Genomic DNA, 15,487 nt, shown 5'->3' with positions numbered 1-15,487 from the left:
TGGGCTACGCCAAATATCCCTGAGCATTCATTGGATTAGAGCCTGTCAATCACATTAACACTCCAGAGCCCGCCCTTTTGTCGTTTCCCATTTCCGTTTGTGTTTCTGTTGGTTTGTCGTAGTAGAAACTGTCAGAAACTTGCAAATATATGAATTAAAATACAATATAAATGCAGGAATAAAAAAGGTAGACGGGTTTTAATAATTTCAAAATTAAGATGTGATTAAAGTGCTATTATGAGTGATCACTTTCCTTTTATGATTTTTGTCTGCTAATAAAAAAACAGTTCCCCCTTAACATGTTGTCCCTGGGATAGAATACACTGACACTAGGGAAGACTTTCAACAGTTTCCTCGAAAGTTATGTCAGATTTATTACTAAACCACACGCTGTAAGCCACAAAGTATTCGTATATTTTGTTGCGGCTTTGCTAAATAAGCGCAGTCTGTGGCCATAAACTAGCCCCGCTTTTTGTCTGTTTTTGGAGCCGAGTTAAGCGTCTCTCCCAGAGTAGAGAAAAATACGCGCTCCAGGTAAGAGTTCAACAACATGTCCGAATCTTCTGACACCCGCACGAAAACGTTAAATTTCAACGTCGGCGTGCTCGGACATGTCGACAGCGGGAAGACGTCGCTCGCCAGGGCGCTGAGCAGCACCGCGTCCACTGCCGCCTTCGACAAGAACCCGCAGTCCCGCGAGAGAGGCATCACTCTGGACCTCGGCTTCTCCTCCTTCACTGTGGATCTTCCCGATCACCTGCGGGACAGCGTGGGGAAGCAGCCATATGACAGCCTCCAGTTTACCCTGGTGGATTGTCCGGGGCACGCTTCTCTCATTCGAACTATCATTGGAGGTGAGCTCTGATGTAGGAGGGTCACGATTTCCCATTTTAAATACAGGATTATCAAAAGAAATGACAACAACGATTTTATCGCGATATTTACAGAAAATGTAAATATGCAGTCAGTTAAATCTACTTTGTGTGTGTATGTGACTGCATGCTGTCTTCTGGGGCAATAAAATAACTTGCAGGAATCTGGGTACAAAAAGTTTGGATGTGAGACCACAGACATAAAATACCTTCATAAACCTCAATTTCACATAATTTCCTTATTGATGCATGCTCAATCATCCAGGTAAGTAAATCTCCAAAAGTTGATTCTGTTCATCTGGGCGTAGCGTTTTCAGAAGGAGAAACGTTTCAACACTCATCCAAGTGAGGCATTTTTTTAAAAACACCACGTCTCAGTGGCTGCACCTTGGTTCACCCCAAGGATCTGTCCCCTGACACAAACAGAGAAATATAGTGTACGCTGTTAAGTGCCAGGAGGATTGGCAGGATTTATACATCGGGGAAACCAAACAACCTCTGGCTAAGCGGATGGCACAACACAGAAGAGCCACTTCGTCAGGCCAGGACTCAGCAGTCTATTCACACCTACAGGCCAGTGGACACTCTTTCAGTGATGAGGATTTACACATCCTGGACAGCGAGGAATGCTGGTTTGAGCGTTTAGTCAAGGTTTAGTCAAGGAGCCCCTTTACGTGAAATCAATCTTTATACAAATGTACTATTTATAAGATTGGGCAAACCTGCAGTCAGCTGAGACTGAAGAATTCACTTGGATGAGTGATGAAATGTTTCTCCCACTGAAAACGCTACGTCCAGATGAACAGAAAAGGCATTTATGCAGGAAAAACATTCAGAATTCACAAATTCTTTTACACATATTTGACTGACTATGACTGACTCACTGGGAAATAGCCTTTGAAACAGAGTGGACTACAGGCAGTCACAACATCACCCAAGTTTATATATAACCATCAAATGAAAATTGGAAAAACTAAGTGCTGGAACATCATAAGATTTAGTGCTGATCAGTCACGAATGAACAAGTTTGTACAAAACAAGTTTTAACAGTATGTCCATAAAAACATTAAAACATGTCTGGGATGCCTTCAGTAGCACAAACACTGACAGTGTTTGGTGTAAGGGTGTACATTATCAGACTAGTATGTTTGTATCAATCACAACAGATCATTCTTTCAGATCTTTGTGAGGGCTGCAGTCAACAGGCCTTAATAGGATAGTAACTACATCCTCGCTACATTTGAGCTTCAATTTGTTGTCCAGCAGAGGGCGCCCTCTCTTTTTCAGCACGCCTCAGTGGGTCTGTGTGTGTTTTGTTTTGTTTTTTTCAAAGCTTGTTTGAAAGTATGTTGAGTTTAAAGGTTGGAAGTATTTGGAGAAACAACTTTAGGATTTGCAGATGTTCAGAGCAAGAAGTCCTGTTTTCTTATTTACTGAACAATAAAAGGTTGTTTTAGAAGCCCATTAAACACTAAATGCATTTGCGTTGTGTAACCAGCACTGTAAAAGAAAAAAAAAATGCAAGAGCCATTTAGGTGGCACATGCTGTAGATTATGGAGGAGGAAAATTGTGTGTGGATTGGGGTCTATATTAAACTTCCCCTGTAGTCCCAAGTGGGGCGAGCACAGGAAAGAGATGGAGCCAAACAGAGGGAGAGAAAAGAGGGGAGCACAGGAAAGAGAGATTGCCAAAATCAGGAAAAGAAAGAGGGAAAGGAAAGACAACCAAGTGAGCTGCGGCTCCAGTTTCAACCCTCTAGCCTTTTATTCTCTCTTTGCCTCTGTGCACCCCCTCCCTTTATTTCTCCTCTTTTTCTCCTGTTATTTTTGGGTGTCCGTGTCCATTCCTGTTTGCATTGCTGTTGTCGGCTACATAGCCTCTAAGCATTTGCATCTTTTTATAGAGCAGGAAAGCTGAAATGCCTTTAACACAAAGCACTGCATTGTTCCCCTTCAGCTCACTACTTTTCTTTGACCTCTGTGACATCTGCCTCCTCTAGGTGCCCAAATCATCGACCTGATGATGCTGGTGGTGGATGTGGTGAAAGGGGTGCAGACTCAGACTGCAGAGTGTCTGCTGATAGGGGAGCTCACCTGCCCTCGCATGGTTGTTGTCCTGAATAAGATTGACCTGCTGCCACCCAACAAGAGACAAAGTGCCATTGAGAAAATGACCAAGAGACTCCACAAAACACTGGAAAGCACCAGGTCTGCAATTATATCTAAAATGATAATTGGGTTACACAGCTGCATAATGTAGAGCCACACATTAGTGGGGTTACGGGGATCCCAAGCACTTGCAGTAATCACAGGTCTAACCCTCATGTCAGCTCCCTCATTTATTACACTTCATATCTCTCCCTCTGTGTCCAGAGTTAGTCTGCTCAGCCTGCTTATACTTCAGTGATGCTTTAAAGAAAACAACCCCCCCCAAAAAACAAAAAACGAAAACATTGAAGCATGACATGATTCCACCTTGTTGTTTTTCTGTCGGACAGATTTAAGGATTGTCCTGTGATTGCCGTAGCAGCAAAACCAGGGGGTCCCGAGGCTCCTGACACAGAGGAGCCACAGGGAGTGCCACAGTTAATAGAGGTAAAAGAGACTGGTTCCACTCTGTTGTTACTAGTTAGTCAATAATAAATGAGTGATCAGTAATTTACTATGATTACTTAATTGATGTGCTTAAAAATGAGTTGGTCACAGCAAGTATTTCTTTAATCACACATTCTCAAAGTACCAAATTCAGTGAGTTAACATGCGTGAAACATTTTTAGATATTATTTAGAATGTGTCTGCTGAGTTTGGATTTATGTTGATAGGTTTTTGTTTTGTGCTGATTCATTCATTCAGTCAAGTGAGTGGAAGAGTAATACAATACAATATAACTTTATTTATAGAGCACATTTAAAAACCAACACTTCACATAAAAGACAGAAAATAAGACAAATATTATAAAAATTTAATATTATTAAATATGTAACATATAAAACATATTAAAAGCACAAAGCCATAAAAGATATGCATAAAATGTAAGAGTAAATTTTACCTTTTATACATGGGAAGTAAAGCTTCCTGTGTCTCATTGAGCACAGTATATCATGAACTGTAGGGTTGAGTATCACATACTTGTGGGCCACATTAAGTGTCACCACTGGCTCACGGGATGTACATGAAAATTAAATAATCCACAAGGAGCCATAGCTAAATAAATTCTAACTAATGTAAATAAGTGCTGTCAACACTTGTCTGTAGTTCTGCCATGAGATAAAAATGTGATGATAATGTTTTAGGCTATTCTTTTTTTTATGCGTATCTAAATTATAAATAGTTTTGAAGCCATTATTATTAGTATTTTTTTATTTTCCTCATTGTTTTGAAGAGACAAACGTATGCAATAAGAGCAACATTTGACATCTGGAAAAGAAGCTCCGTGCTCTCTGGTGGTCAAACTGTAATGGAAACATTACTTCAGGCACATCTGGAATGTGGAGTTTCTTTACTGCTCGCTGATTTCGATAAACAATTGGTTGATTTTACTGGTCAAACTCAGTCAAGTGTTCAATAAAGCTGAATAAAACGTAACCTAAGGATGGTACTCTGGAGAGTTTATGTACATTTTCCTGGAGTGTGAAAAACTGCTGAGTCGGATCAACTCTGTCAACATAAGAGGGCGAGCTTCAAAAACAGGATTAATGAAGACAAGATATGGATCTCATTAATGCTCGTATGTGTCCGAAACCATAGACGTGACCTTCAGATATTTTTTCAAATCGATTAGAGTGTCTTTTTTGTATTTCATTTTGAATATGTGCTTTCTCCTTCTAGCTTTTGAAGAAACAGACATACCTACCAAAGAGAGACCCTGGAGGTGACCTCCTAATGGCTGTGGACCATTGTTTCTCTATCCGTGGTCAAGGAACAGTCATGACTGGGACCATCCTGCAGGGGTCACTGGCCATTAATGACACTGTAGAAATCCCAGTGCTAAAGGTGTGTTCCAAAAAAATGGGCACGAATTTGGAATTTCTGATATGTACAAGCACGAAACATTCCCGAGCAGTGGAAAAACATTCGAAGGAACCGCAGTTTCGGAAGTTCAGAAGTTGAGTTGGCTGTGGGCAGAAAAAGGGACGGCTTGCCGGCTGGGATCAGAGGATGTGTCAGTTTAGTATGAGGGAAGGATGAGGGGACTGGGGGTGGACTGGGAGCACAGGAGTTGGGTAATTTAGACCAGATGCAAACTATGAGCATGTCTCAGTGGTCTTGTGTGCAGTCATCATGGTCACCTCTTGGAGGCAGCATATAGCTAAATTGATAGCCACTTTTTAAGGAGCCTCAATCCAGTTTACGGGTGATTTTGTCTGTGTAATAGGCAACAAACACAACCATGAAATTCTCAGTGTCAAGCTAGGGATCGAGAGTGTGGTGTGACATATACGTATACATAGATGCTCATCTGGACACCTTTAAATCATCCATGTGTTCACCTGTTTTTGGAGATGTGTATTTGGTGTAACAAAACAAAGCTTGGCATCTATTTTTCAATCAGTGTCTTATTTATCTTCATATATATTCAAATATGATTTTTACTCTTCAGGTCCTTTTCTCAGAAATTAGTCATGTATAATATTTTACACTTTAATGGGACTTTTTAAATATCCAAGAAGTTTAATTATTTGTCTTTGCATTTATCAAAGCTAATATGCTGACAAATAGTTCTTATCTTTTAGAGATGAACAGTGCACTTTAAACTGTAACTTATACAAGCTTTTTGTTTACATGTGTGCATGTTTTATTGATAAAATTCCGTTAAAGGGCGTTTTTGTGTGTTTTAAATATCAGAGTACAGGAGAAAATGATAACTATTATAACTGATGTTTCGTTTCTTTTTAATCTCTACATGTATTCTGGGTTTGTTTTTCAAATTTTACCTCTAAAATGAAAACATTGATAAAAATAAAAATGATAAAGGGAATATAAAACATTATTTTCTTTCAAAAGGAACCTATAGGAAGTTAAATTCTAAGCTGTAAACTTTACTGTAGAGCCCTAGTATGCTTTCTCCTTCTCAGTTTTGCAGTTGTAGCTTTGTATCTGTTACATCTCAGTCTCTTATTACGTTTACATGAGGAAACTTTATTGTTTGTATTTAAATGTGTTTTGAGCTGTGTTATTTATTTCTGTATGCTCTCTGACATCAGGTGACCAAGAAGATAAAGTCGGTGCAGATGTTTCGGAAGCCTGTGTCTGGGGCCATGCAGGGGGATCGGGTGGGTGTGTGCGTAACACAGTTTGATCCTAAACTGTTGGAGCGTGGTGTGGTGTGCACCCCTGAATCCCTGCGCACGCTCTTTGCAGCTGTCATCTCTGTAAGGAAGATAGGCTACTTCAAGGGCTCTCTGTCCACCCGTGCCAAGTTCCACATCACAGTGGGTCACGAGACAGTCATGGCAAAGGTGACCTTCTTTGGCCTGCCACCTGCGGGTGCCTCAGAGCCCCCTCCAGACTCTAAACCGCCTCCATCAGAGCCATGCTCACTGGAAACTCCGTTCACCTTCGACAAGGAGTACTTCTACCAGGATGAATATGTAACTGGTCAGGGAGAGGGGAGTTTGGGGCCTGACCCAGAGCAGTGGGCTCTATTGGAGTTTGAGCGGCCAGTCACGTGCCCTTCGCTCTGTCTAGTAATTGGCTCAAAGCTAGATACAGACATCCACGCCAATGCATGCCGGCTGGCTTTCCAGGGCCGTCTGCTGCAGGGGTTTGAAGATAAAAACTACGCTGAGACCGATCTACCTCGTCTGCGCATTTACAAAACCAAGCACAAGGAGGGACAGGTGGAGAGGGTGAGTGCACGCTCAGCAGTTTGTCTCTCATTTAAAATGATCAGTGTTGTGACCTTTCAGCCTTCTTTGGAGTCCGCTCCTTGCATCTCTGCCCGCTCTGTCACCTTGCGCTCCTTTTGCGTGCTCTGAATCTTTGGATGTTTCTCATTGCTGGTGGCACTGGAGCGTGTCGCAGACAGAGCCCCTATTGTATATTCATAAACAGACACGTACACACAAACAAGCATGCATATGCAGCTCTGGTGAGCAATATTTGAGGCATGGGATGGGTATGCATGCCTTAGCATGTGCTGTGACAGAGGTGTGCGTGGGTGGCCGCCTGACGCCACTAGTCCTGTCTAGCTGTCAGAGGCTGGCGCTGTTTGGACACACCTGAGTGGCACACGAATATCCACATCCACTGTGAACTAGCCTAACTCTCCCGCTCTCATTCTCTTCCTCTCTGTCACATACTCTCGCCACCTTTATTTTCATATTTGTGTGATTGCTTTTTCATTGTGTCCTGAATCCCGAGCCGCTCTCTCTCTGGTTTTCATCAAACATCTAACTGACTTAACTTGGATTTGTCATTTTTTCAGAAACTTAACAAGTTATATTTAAATTTTTGTTCACACTAAGTGTGATGTTGATAATAGCTGTTGTCATTCTGTGTGTTACATTCTGTGTGTGCAGCTTCTCTGCATGTTTCCCTCATAGAAAGGCAGATTCAGGTCAGGGTTCAAGTGTGTGAATTAGTTTCCTGCTTTAGCACCTCAGGCTGTTGACAGCTCCACTCGCTAACTCAGGAGCAGAACAGCATGTGCACGAGGTCAGACGGTGGTCGTGTGACGTTAACGTTGTCACTCGTGTGTCTCCCAGAATGCAGCAGTTATGCTTCAAACTTAAAGAATGTCCTTTTGGTAAAAGAACACATTAGTGGCATTGTTGAGATATGACGAACTCGAACAGCCACAATTCAGACGGTCTGTCAAACGACGTATACAGCAACTGTATTTTTTTTTTATCAGCTCATCAGTCACGCTTGCGATACATCAGGGTCAAATGTTCAAGAATGAATGAGGGTTAAGCAGAAGAGAAAGGAAGAGCTGGTGATGAGGGCGAGTTGGAGACAGAGCGGTGCCCTCGCGTTATCAGATTAGCAGCGGGTTATATTGACTTAGTGATGGATGATAATCGAGAAATAAAAGCAAATATGCCATTAAGTGCACAACCATGGAAAAGAGAGTGCGAGACAGCCAGGCCGCGGGACTCGAAGAATGCAGCTGGACGGTGCAATTGATGAGGATGTGGGACAGATCAGCTCTTTGTGACGGAGGATTAAGTCACCACAAGATGAGCAATAAATGAATTATTAGATCATACGCTGCCTTGCACACTGTTTGCATCATTGTTGCTCTCTTGTGCCCAGGTAACCGATGATTACACTGTGATTGGCCGCAGCCTGTTCAAGAAGGAGACCAATCTCCAGCTCTTTGTGGGGTTAAAGGTCACCTTGTCCACAGGAGAAACTGGTGTCATTGAGGGTGGGTTTGGCCAGAGCGGGAAGTTCAAGATTCGCATACAAGGTAAGGATTTAGTGAAACAACTACCCTGATGTTTTCTGCTGCACATAACAGTCTCTCCCTCTTCATCAGTGCTCACATCAGGAGCAAATTCTCTGTCTTTCCTTGAATTTTTGGGGCTCACCGGACAGTTTTCAGGATGTGGTAAAAGTGGTAGGCCTGACATCCCGAGCCACATTCCCAGGATTCCTCTGGGGATTGCACGTGTTCCGGGGGAAGCCTGATCAGTGTTTATTTTACCTTCTGTTGCTCAAAACCCACGACTCCACACCAGGAGGGAAGAGAAAACAAAAATATCTAGAAAGAGAGCCTCACCTACATCCTTTTTGCTGCCTTACTCCTGCATAATCAAAAGTCTTACATATACTGTCACGCACATCTTCAGGCAGGAACATAACATGAGACATTCAGGGGTATAAGACAGAGAATGATGGGTTATGATCTGTTTGAGCAGTTGTACTCCTAACCCTCAAGTGAATCCATCATATTTTGTATAAGAATACTTTTTTAATGGCTTTACATACAGGTTCTTACCAACATCATTAAGTGAGGTGGTCTCCTTGGCAAAGCCAAAGTCTGTGAGCTTGAGGGGGGCACCGGGTCTCTTTCAGGAATACAGTAAGTTCTCTGGCTGCTGGGAGTATTCAGGAATCTAACAAAAAGATATGATTACAACATTAGTAACTAAATCACCCTCAGTTGAAAGAAAAATAAAGTAAATTTCTTATGAATAAGTATGATAAGCCAATGACAAATCGCTTGAGATCTCTGTGGGCGATGTTGATTGCGTGTAGAAATTGGATAGCCTCACCTGTGCTCTTCATGATGTTAGTAGCCTCTGAAGTGGTGAGACTGTCTGGTCTTAAAACAGATAATAAATGACTGGACTGAAAAGCTTGTCACCATCCATGCTAAAAATTCAATTTAAATTTGCCAGTTTGTTAATCAGTTCAAGTAAATCATTGCGATAAAAATTGCCAGTAAAAACCTATTAGGAATCTACTAGGACCAGCCAGAGTCTACGAAAGGCACAGAAGGTAGGTTGCTATGGTTGCTTTCACGCTCTTTTAGTATAACTAAAAGAGAGATTAGCAGTTGATCATTTTAAACACAGGTCTAAACAGATCGTTAATATGTTCAACAGCAAAGATGGAGGATGACAAACTCTCTTAATGCCCCCTTTATGGTTCAGAAACTTAACATCAGCATGCGGCATGTATAGACATACGTATGTAAAGTAATGAATCCTGGTTTTCAATATTTTTTATGCAATGAGGAGTTTCAGCATCCCAGTTCTACTAAATCTTTTCTCAGCTTTAGAAGGGATGTATTGTCCTCATATTCTCAAAAGCAACAATTTTCCTTGATCAAACAGATTTCCTCAACCAGCTCTGGTTGCTCTTGTTGTTCTGGTTGCTCAGTTGTCAAACTGCATGTACTTCTGGATATCTCTGATTCTCACATGGTACACCACAAAATATTAAAGAGCAATGTTTAGAAGCTGAAAAATACAGTAAAGACAAAGCTTATAATGTTAAAAAAAACCGCATATATTTCAAGGGCCATAAATAGCAACATGTTCCTTATCTAACTTCCTGTAGGAAAAAACCCCCTGAAAAAATGTAGATTCCAACAGATTCATGATAGGAAGCATTTTATTTTTAAATGTTATAAGCTTATAACAGGAGGAAAAGACGAATATGTAGTTGTTTGGAGGTTAAAGCAGTTTGTATAAGCTGGAAGTCTGAAGTAGTTTCTTTCTCACTCAGTGTAAAAAAAACAAAAAACAAAGCAAAACAAAGTATTGAAATGCTTTTACTCTAACACACAAGTTAACTTGTAAATATTATGAGCTCTCCTGCGGCCAGCACAGGTCTGTTTCTAATGTGTGTGCCTGCTTTTACACAGACTGCACCCACAGATTATTTCCTGTTCAAATCAGCTGTTCATACCTGCATTATTCATAGGGCTGCAACTAATGATTATTTTTAGCATTCAGCTGAGCATATAGTCTAAGATAATATTCCTATAATTGTGTGTTATGTTAGAAATAGGTAAGAGGCCTATCCACAGATTTCTTGTACAGAGTAGAAGTAGTAGTGACCGGAGTATTACTGATTGTTACTACTTTTCTAAATATACCGACACAAAACTGTCAGTATATTTGCCACTGCACATGTTCTCCAAGCATGTGTACTTTACCACTGAAAAGCCCAAAAGAACTGTGTAATACATTAGGTTGCTGTCGTTGTATTGATTCAGTCACTTCGTATCTCCAGAGAAAACAAAGTGATCTTCACACCAAAGACAGTTTTTATCCGTATTTTATGCTTTTTGCTTATTGACTTTGAACCACATCTGACAAATATTTTTTAAGTAAAAAGCCTCATGCTTTGAGAGACGCTTTAAGTTTGTGTAGTACCTGTAAAGTTTAATTTTGCTGTGTGTGGAAAATGCCAAGACATTGGCAGCATTTGTGGGCAGAAAACAAAATAGCAATCCTCATGTGTCACTTGAACTCAAGTGATAGGGTGTGGGAGGGCGTGTTTTGTGGTGGCGAACGGGGCATTTTCAGCTGATCAAAGATAACAAGAAGAAATTTCTGGCTGCGCTGCAACCATAACAACCCTCACGCTGGCATAACGATAACAAGAAGAATGCTGGCGCCGCTGTACGTGAGGTCAGACAGCCAGCGTGTAAAGCAGTGAACTGAGACCATTTTTTACCTTCCGTGTGCAAGGCAGCAAGCAAACACGCATTCAGTTTGTTCCCTCGAAAAGACATACAGACAGACGACAAGATATGATAGAGAGGGACTTGCATTGCACGCCTAACTGGCATCGAACAATAAACTGAGCATTCGCATGGGTTGGTATGGCTTAGAATAAGGCCAATATGAGAGGAAAGTGATGACTGAGAAGCTAACAGATAGATGCGCCACAACGTGGAACTGTGTAGATTATAACTAGGAGCAACTGCGACCTGGTTTTCTACATACTGTCGTCAGTTACATCAGGAGCACGAAGGCATCAGTTGTTTTTGAGGTCAGCACATTGTTACAACATCAACTGCACACATAACTGAAAAGATCCATATCATGTATCACATATGCCATCACAACTACTGTTCATCTGTCGGACAGTATACAGTAACGATCTTAACGTTTTCTGTGTTTCCATCAATGCAGTTTTTAATACAGTTTGAGTTGACCTTGATGTTGATGTTTTTCTTTAGAGGGTCTTCGACCAGAAACCAAGCAGCTGTTTTCCTCCGCCTCTAAGAAGAAAGGGAAGAGTGGGAGCAAAGGTGCAACTGCAAATGAAGAGGAGCCCAGAACAGATTTTCAGCCTGTTAGCATTCACTTGCATTTCAAGCGATATGTCTTTGATCCCCATAAAAAGATGGTTCAGTCTTGACCTCTGCTGCGCACACTTATAGACGGACACCATTGGTGACAGAGAGTAAGATAGAGAAGTTGTTTGAGAAGTCTTGGCACAAAGAGAGGTGACTGCCAGGCTGTGTTAACTCTCATTGCCTTTCTTTTTTTCTGGAGATGGAGACAGTCTGCTGAAATGCAATGATTGTGGGACGCTAAACGCATGCAAAGCAGTGATTGTTTTATCTCAGTCTAACGAGCTGGATCTAATCCTGTTTGCTCCATCAGAAGGGTGAAAGCTGCTCAACAGATCTCAATACGTTTGATTTATCTTTGAAAGAAATCAAGGCTTTTGTTCTTCTTTATTGATAAAAACAGAATTGATTCAATCATTCTGACTAGAAACTAACTTTTGTCTTTGTTGTGTGTGTGTGTGTGTGTGTTTAGTTTTTTTATTTTAAATTTCATCTGAGAACTTGTTGGCATAAAGACTTTAGCACTGTAGAAATACTAAACTCACGTTCACTCAGGTCTTCTTTGCTCAGTGACTGGGTTTGGCTGCATCTTGAACTAATCGGTGATCATTGGCAGTTTGTATGATATTTGATTTCTGTTCAATATTGATGATCTCAGAGAATTAAAACAAAACTCCTGTTAAGACTGGGTTTTTTTTTTTTGGGAGGGGGGAGTATTTATGCATAAAGTAGTACACTGGGGGTTCAATGGGAGCCCTACTGTACTGTTCATATACTGATAATGCTCCAGCAGAGTGTAAGTTACAGAAATGACATTAGTTTTGCTAAATTTATAGTCAATAAAATATATAATGCACACTATATATCGTCAAATAATAATGCAAGCAATCAGAATTGCTGTTTGAGTTGAAAAGAAGACACAAGAAGAAAAATGGTTTGCACATGATTTAGTCTCCCTTTTTTAAACCCTAAAAAAGGGACATCAGTGTTGCTGCTAATCAGCAGTTATCGAGAAGTTGCTGTTCAGCCACGGTCACGTCTCTGTGCCTGAGTATGCGTGTATGTACGTGTCCATCCTGTCAGTGTTATTGGGCGGGGCTGTGAGAATGCAGGACGCTCGATATGTAGCGGATGATGTCAGCAAACTGTTCCTGTGAACAGCGACTCTATCTCAGCAGGAATCTGTGGAAATTGGAGAGAGGGGGGGTAAGGAGGGAGGAGGGGCAGCAGGAGCAAGAGGGGACACTGGAAGGATTGTTCCTCTGAGTGACAGTCCTTTTAGTCTTATCTCCTCTCGTTCCTCTTATAGAAAACCAGACAGAAAAAAAATCTGTCGCTTTTTACTCCTGGTCTCTCCAATTTCTCTTTCTTGCTCCACCTCCCCCTCTTTCATTCTGGTTTTTATAGAACCCCCTCCCCTTTTTCTCTATTACTGGCTTCGTTATGAGGCTGTCATGGAAATTAGCTTTTTGGATCCTAAATATTTCCCCAGTGTTACAATTAAACCGGCATACCATGACAGCGCACATATTTGCGTCATTGCCCAAGTTTAAGATCTTAAACGTAACAAAACAATAGTGTGCATGTTTGGTTTGTTTCCATATGTCATAATCTCCATTACTATAAGAATGTCCTTAAACAACAAAAGCATTAAAATCAAAACATGGTGGATAAAAGATAATAGATCATGATTACCTTGATAAAGATCTTGTGTTTCATTAATACAGATGTGATAGCGAGCACACTGAACACCCCCCCCCCTTTTTTTTTTAAACATGCATGCTAATCCTGTTGTGCATGGATGAGACAGAGGGGTTACACTTATTCCTGCAACATTGTGGCCTACATGTCCTCATATTCTCTTTTTCCACACATCCTGTAATGTGCTCTCTTTAAACCCCCCCCCCCCTTTCTGTTTTCCTCCAAAGAGATGAAATACAGCAATGACCATTTTCCCTTCAACACCCCTTTCCTTTTTACTGGTGACCTCCAGGTCAGACAGGAGTCGAGGGTCAACGTCTGAGCGTCTGATTGTTTATAGATGGAAAACATTCGCTGATGAGCGCTGATAACAAGCTGGGTAGGAGAAAGAAAAGAAGGAAGAGTAGGTTATTGGCAAGGCAGAGGAGGAGGGCCGCAGAGAAGCATTTCAAGACAAGAGGAGCTTGAAAAGACTAATTAGCAACTATTTGATTGGTAAACGGCTGTTTCATCAATTAACAATTAATCCAGGGAGGCTAATTCTTCTGCATTGTTTTATATCTTATTTTCCTTGCAAGCAATTCCAGATATTCTTTGTGTTTGTTTTTTTACATTTGTATTTTATTTATTTATTTTTACCATACAAATGAGTCTAAAATAGCTTTTTAAAGAATCTTTGCCATCAGACAGCTGCACCGTACTAATGAGACACAGACAGATAGAATCACCCTCGGCCTCATCACTCCTCTGAACCGTCACATGCAAATATAATTAGCTATGATTAAAATGAGCGGCATTTAATTAATACCTCCGCGGCCTCTTTCTGTCGACTTTTCCATTTCCTGCGCCGCTTATCTCAGATCCTCCCATCAGCTGTGTAAGTCTTTCTAGGTGTTTTGTTCTTGACATGTGCTTTTGTAAAATATGGATGTGATCAGAGAAGAACATTAAACCTATATAAAGTCACAAGGTTTATTTCACTTCCAAAACAGTTTGAAACACGTCTGCAGTAACCAGATGAGCACAATGTGAAAATGCAATTCCAAGTCATTTTTAAAATGTTTCTGACTTCAACAATGCCAAAGTCAGAACCACAAATATGCACATCTGACTATCTGACTTTATTTGATGTTCATGTACTCTTGCACAAGTGTTAATTTAACATGACTGAAATTCACTTAAATTACCAAAATGGTTGTGGCCACTTAATCTCACTTAATCTTTAGTTGTGGTTATGGAGGGTCTTCAATTTATGGGCAAAAGAGATATTTAAATGATGCAAACTGTGGAAATATAATAATGGCTTATTTATTTATTTACTTTTAGCACATGTGATATATTGAATGCTATTTCAATAAATAAAAAGTAAAAATGTAAGGGTTAGAAGCCAGAAACAGTAAGTGCTAGGATTTGGGACACTCTGCAAAAAAGAACTTTTGGGATGTGTCCACTTAGAAAAGGAACATTTTTTATTTGTCGGAAAAAATTCCAGAACTCAAAAAACAACAGAACAAACATAAAACTAATACTAATACAGATAAATTATATATAATATAATAATAATTATAATAATACAGATAAAACGTAAATATTCCCTGAAGACTCCCTTCTTTAGATATGAGGAGCAGCAGACACCAGCAGTGGTGAGTGCAGACTGCCTCTTTCATTTCAGTCATAAATCTGCTGGCGCTGTGAGCTGCTGCTCAAGAGTTATTTTCAATTTTCATAAAAGTTGGGCATCCCTGTTTTGTTTTTTTTTTTCACTTTTCCTCTTTCGCGTCTGTTTTATTCATTTTAGTATTATTAGTCTCAGGAGTCAAGGGGAGGTAAAATACAGACTTCTGCATATGTGTTATCATAATATAAACATATAGAGAGATTACACTTCTGGTATTGTTTAATATAAAAGCATTCTTTTCTTATTGACAACCCTCCTCATGGATTTGCAGTGATGTTCATTAATAGTTTGTATTGTTGAGTTTGTTTTGTTTTGTTTGTTTGTTTGTTTGTTTTTTACCAGAGAAGTTTGTTTCACATAATTTGTTTTTAACAGTCATTATAGTTATTAATTGTGTCAGCAAATTTTAGAAAAAGGCTTTTATTCATGTAACCAGCTTCTAAAACCAAATTCTTTATATCCTTTGCACATTAA

At 40.4% G+C, this 15,487-nt stretch overlaps 1 protein-coding gene across 1 annotated transcript; it reads left to right on the top strand.

The window, feature by feature from the left end:
- The first annotated feature begins 286 nt into the window (after positions 1–286).
- eefsec (eukaryotic elongation factor, selenocysteine-tRNA-specific) lies at positions 287–12,317 on the top strand. The gene is made up of 7 exons (XM_005943938.3): positions 287–854; positions 2,873–3,080; positions 3,371–3,467; positions 4,701–4,865; positions 6,077–6,721; positions 8,130–8,286; positions 11,518–12,317. The coding sequence occupies exons 1-7, from the start codon at positions 551–553 to the stop codon at positions 11,697–11,699; spliced, it is 1,758 nt and encodes a 585-aa protein (XP_005944000.1). The 5' UTR covers positions 287–550; the 3' UTR covers positions 11,700–12,317.
- The last annotated feature ends 3,170 nt before the right edge of the window (positions 12,318–15,487 follow it).

Source organism: Haplochromis burtoni, unplaced genomic scaffold (assembly GCF_018398535.1).
Source record: "Haplochromis burtoni strain Fernald_Lab_line unplaced genomic scaffold, NCSU_Asbu1 Contig_177, whole genome shotgun sequence".
Classification (NCBI taxonomy): Eukaryota; Metazoa; Chordata; class Actinopteri; order Cichliformes; family Cichlidae; genus Haplochromis; species Haplochromis burtoni.
Note: the sequence above shows the minus strand (reverse complement) of the source record. Positions and strands in the feature narration are given on the sequence as shown.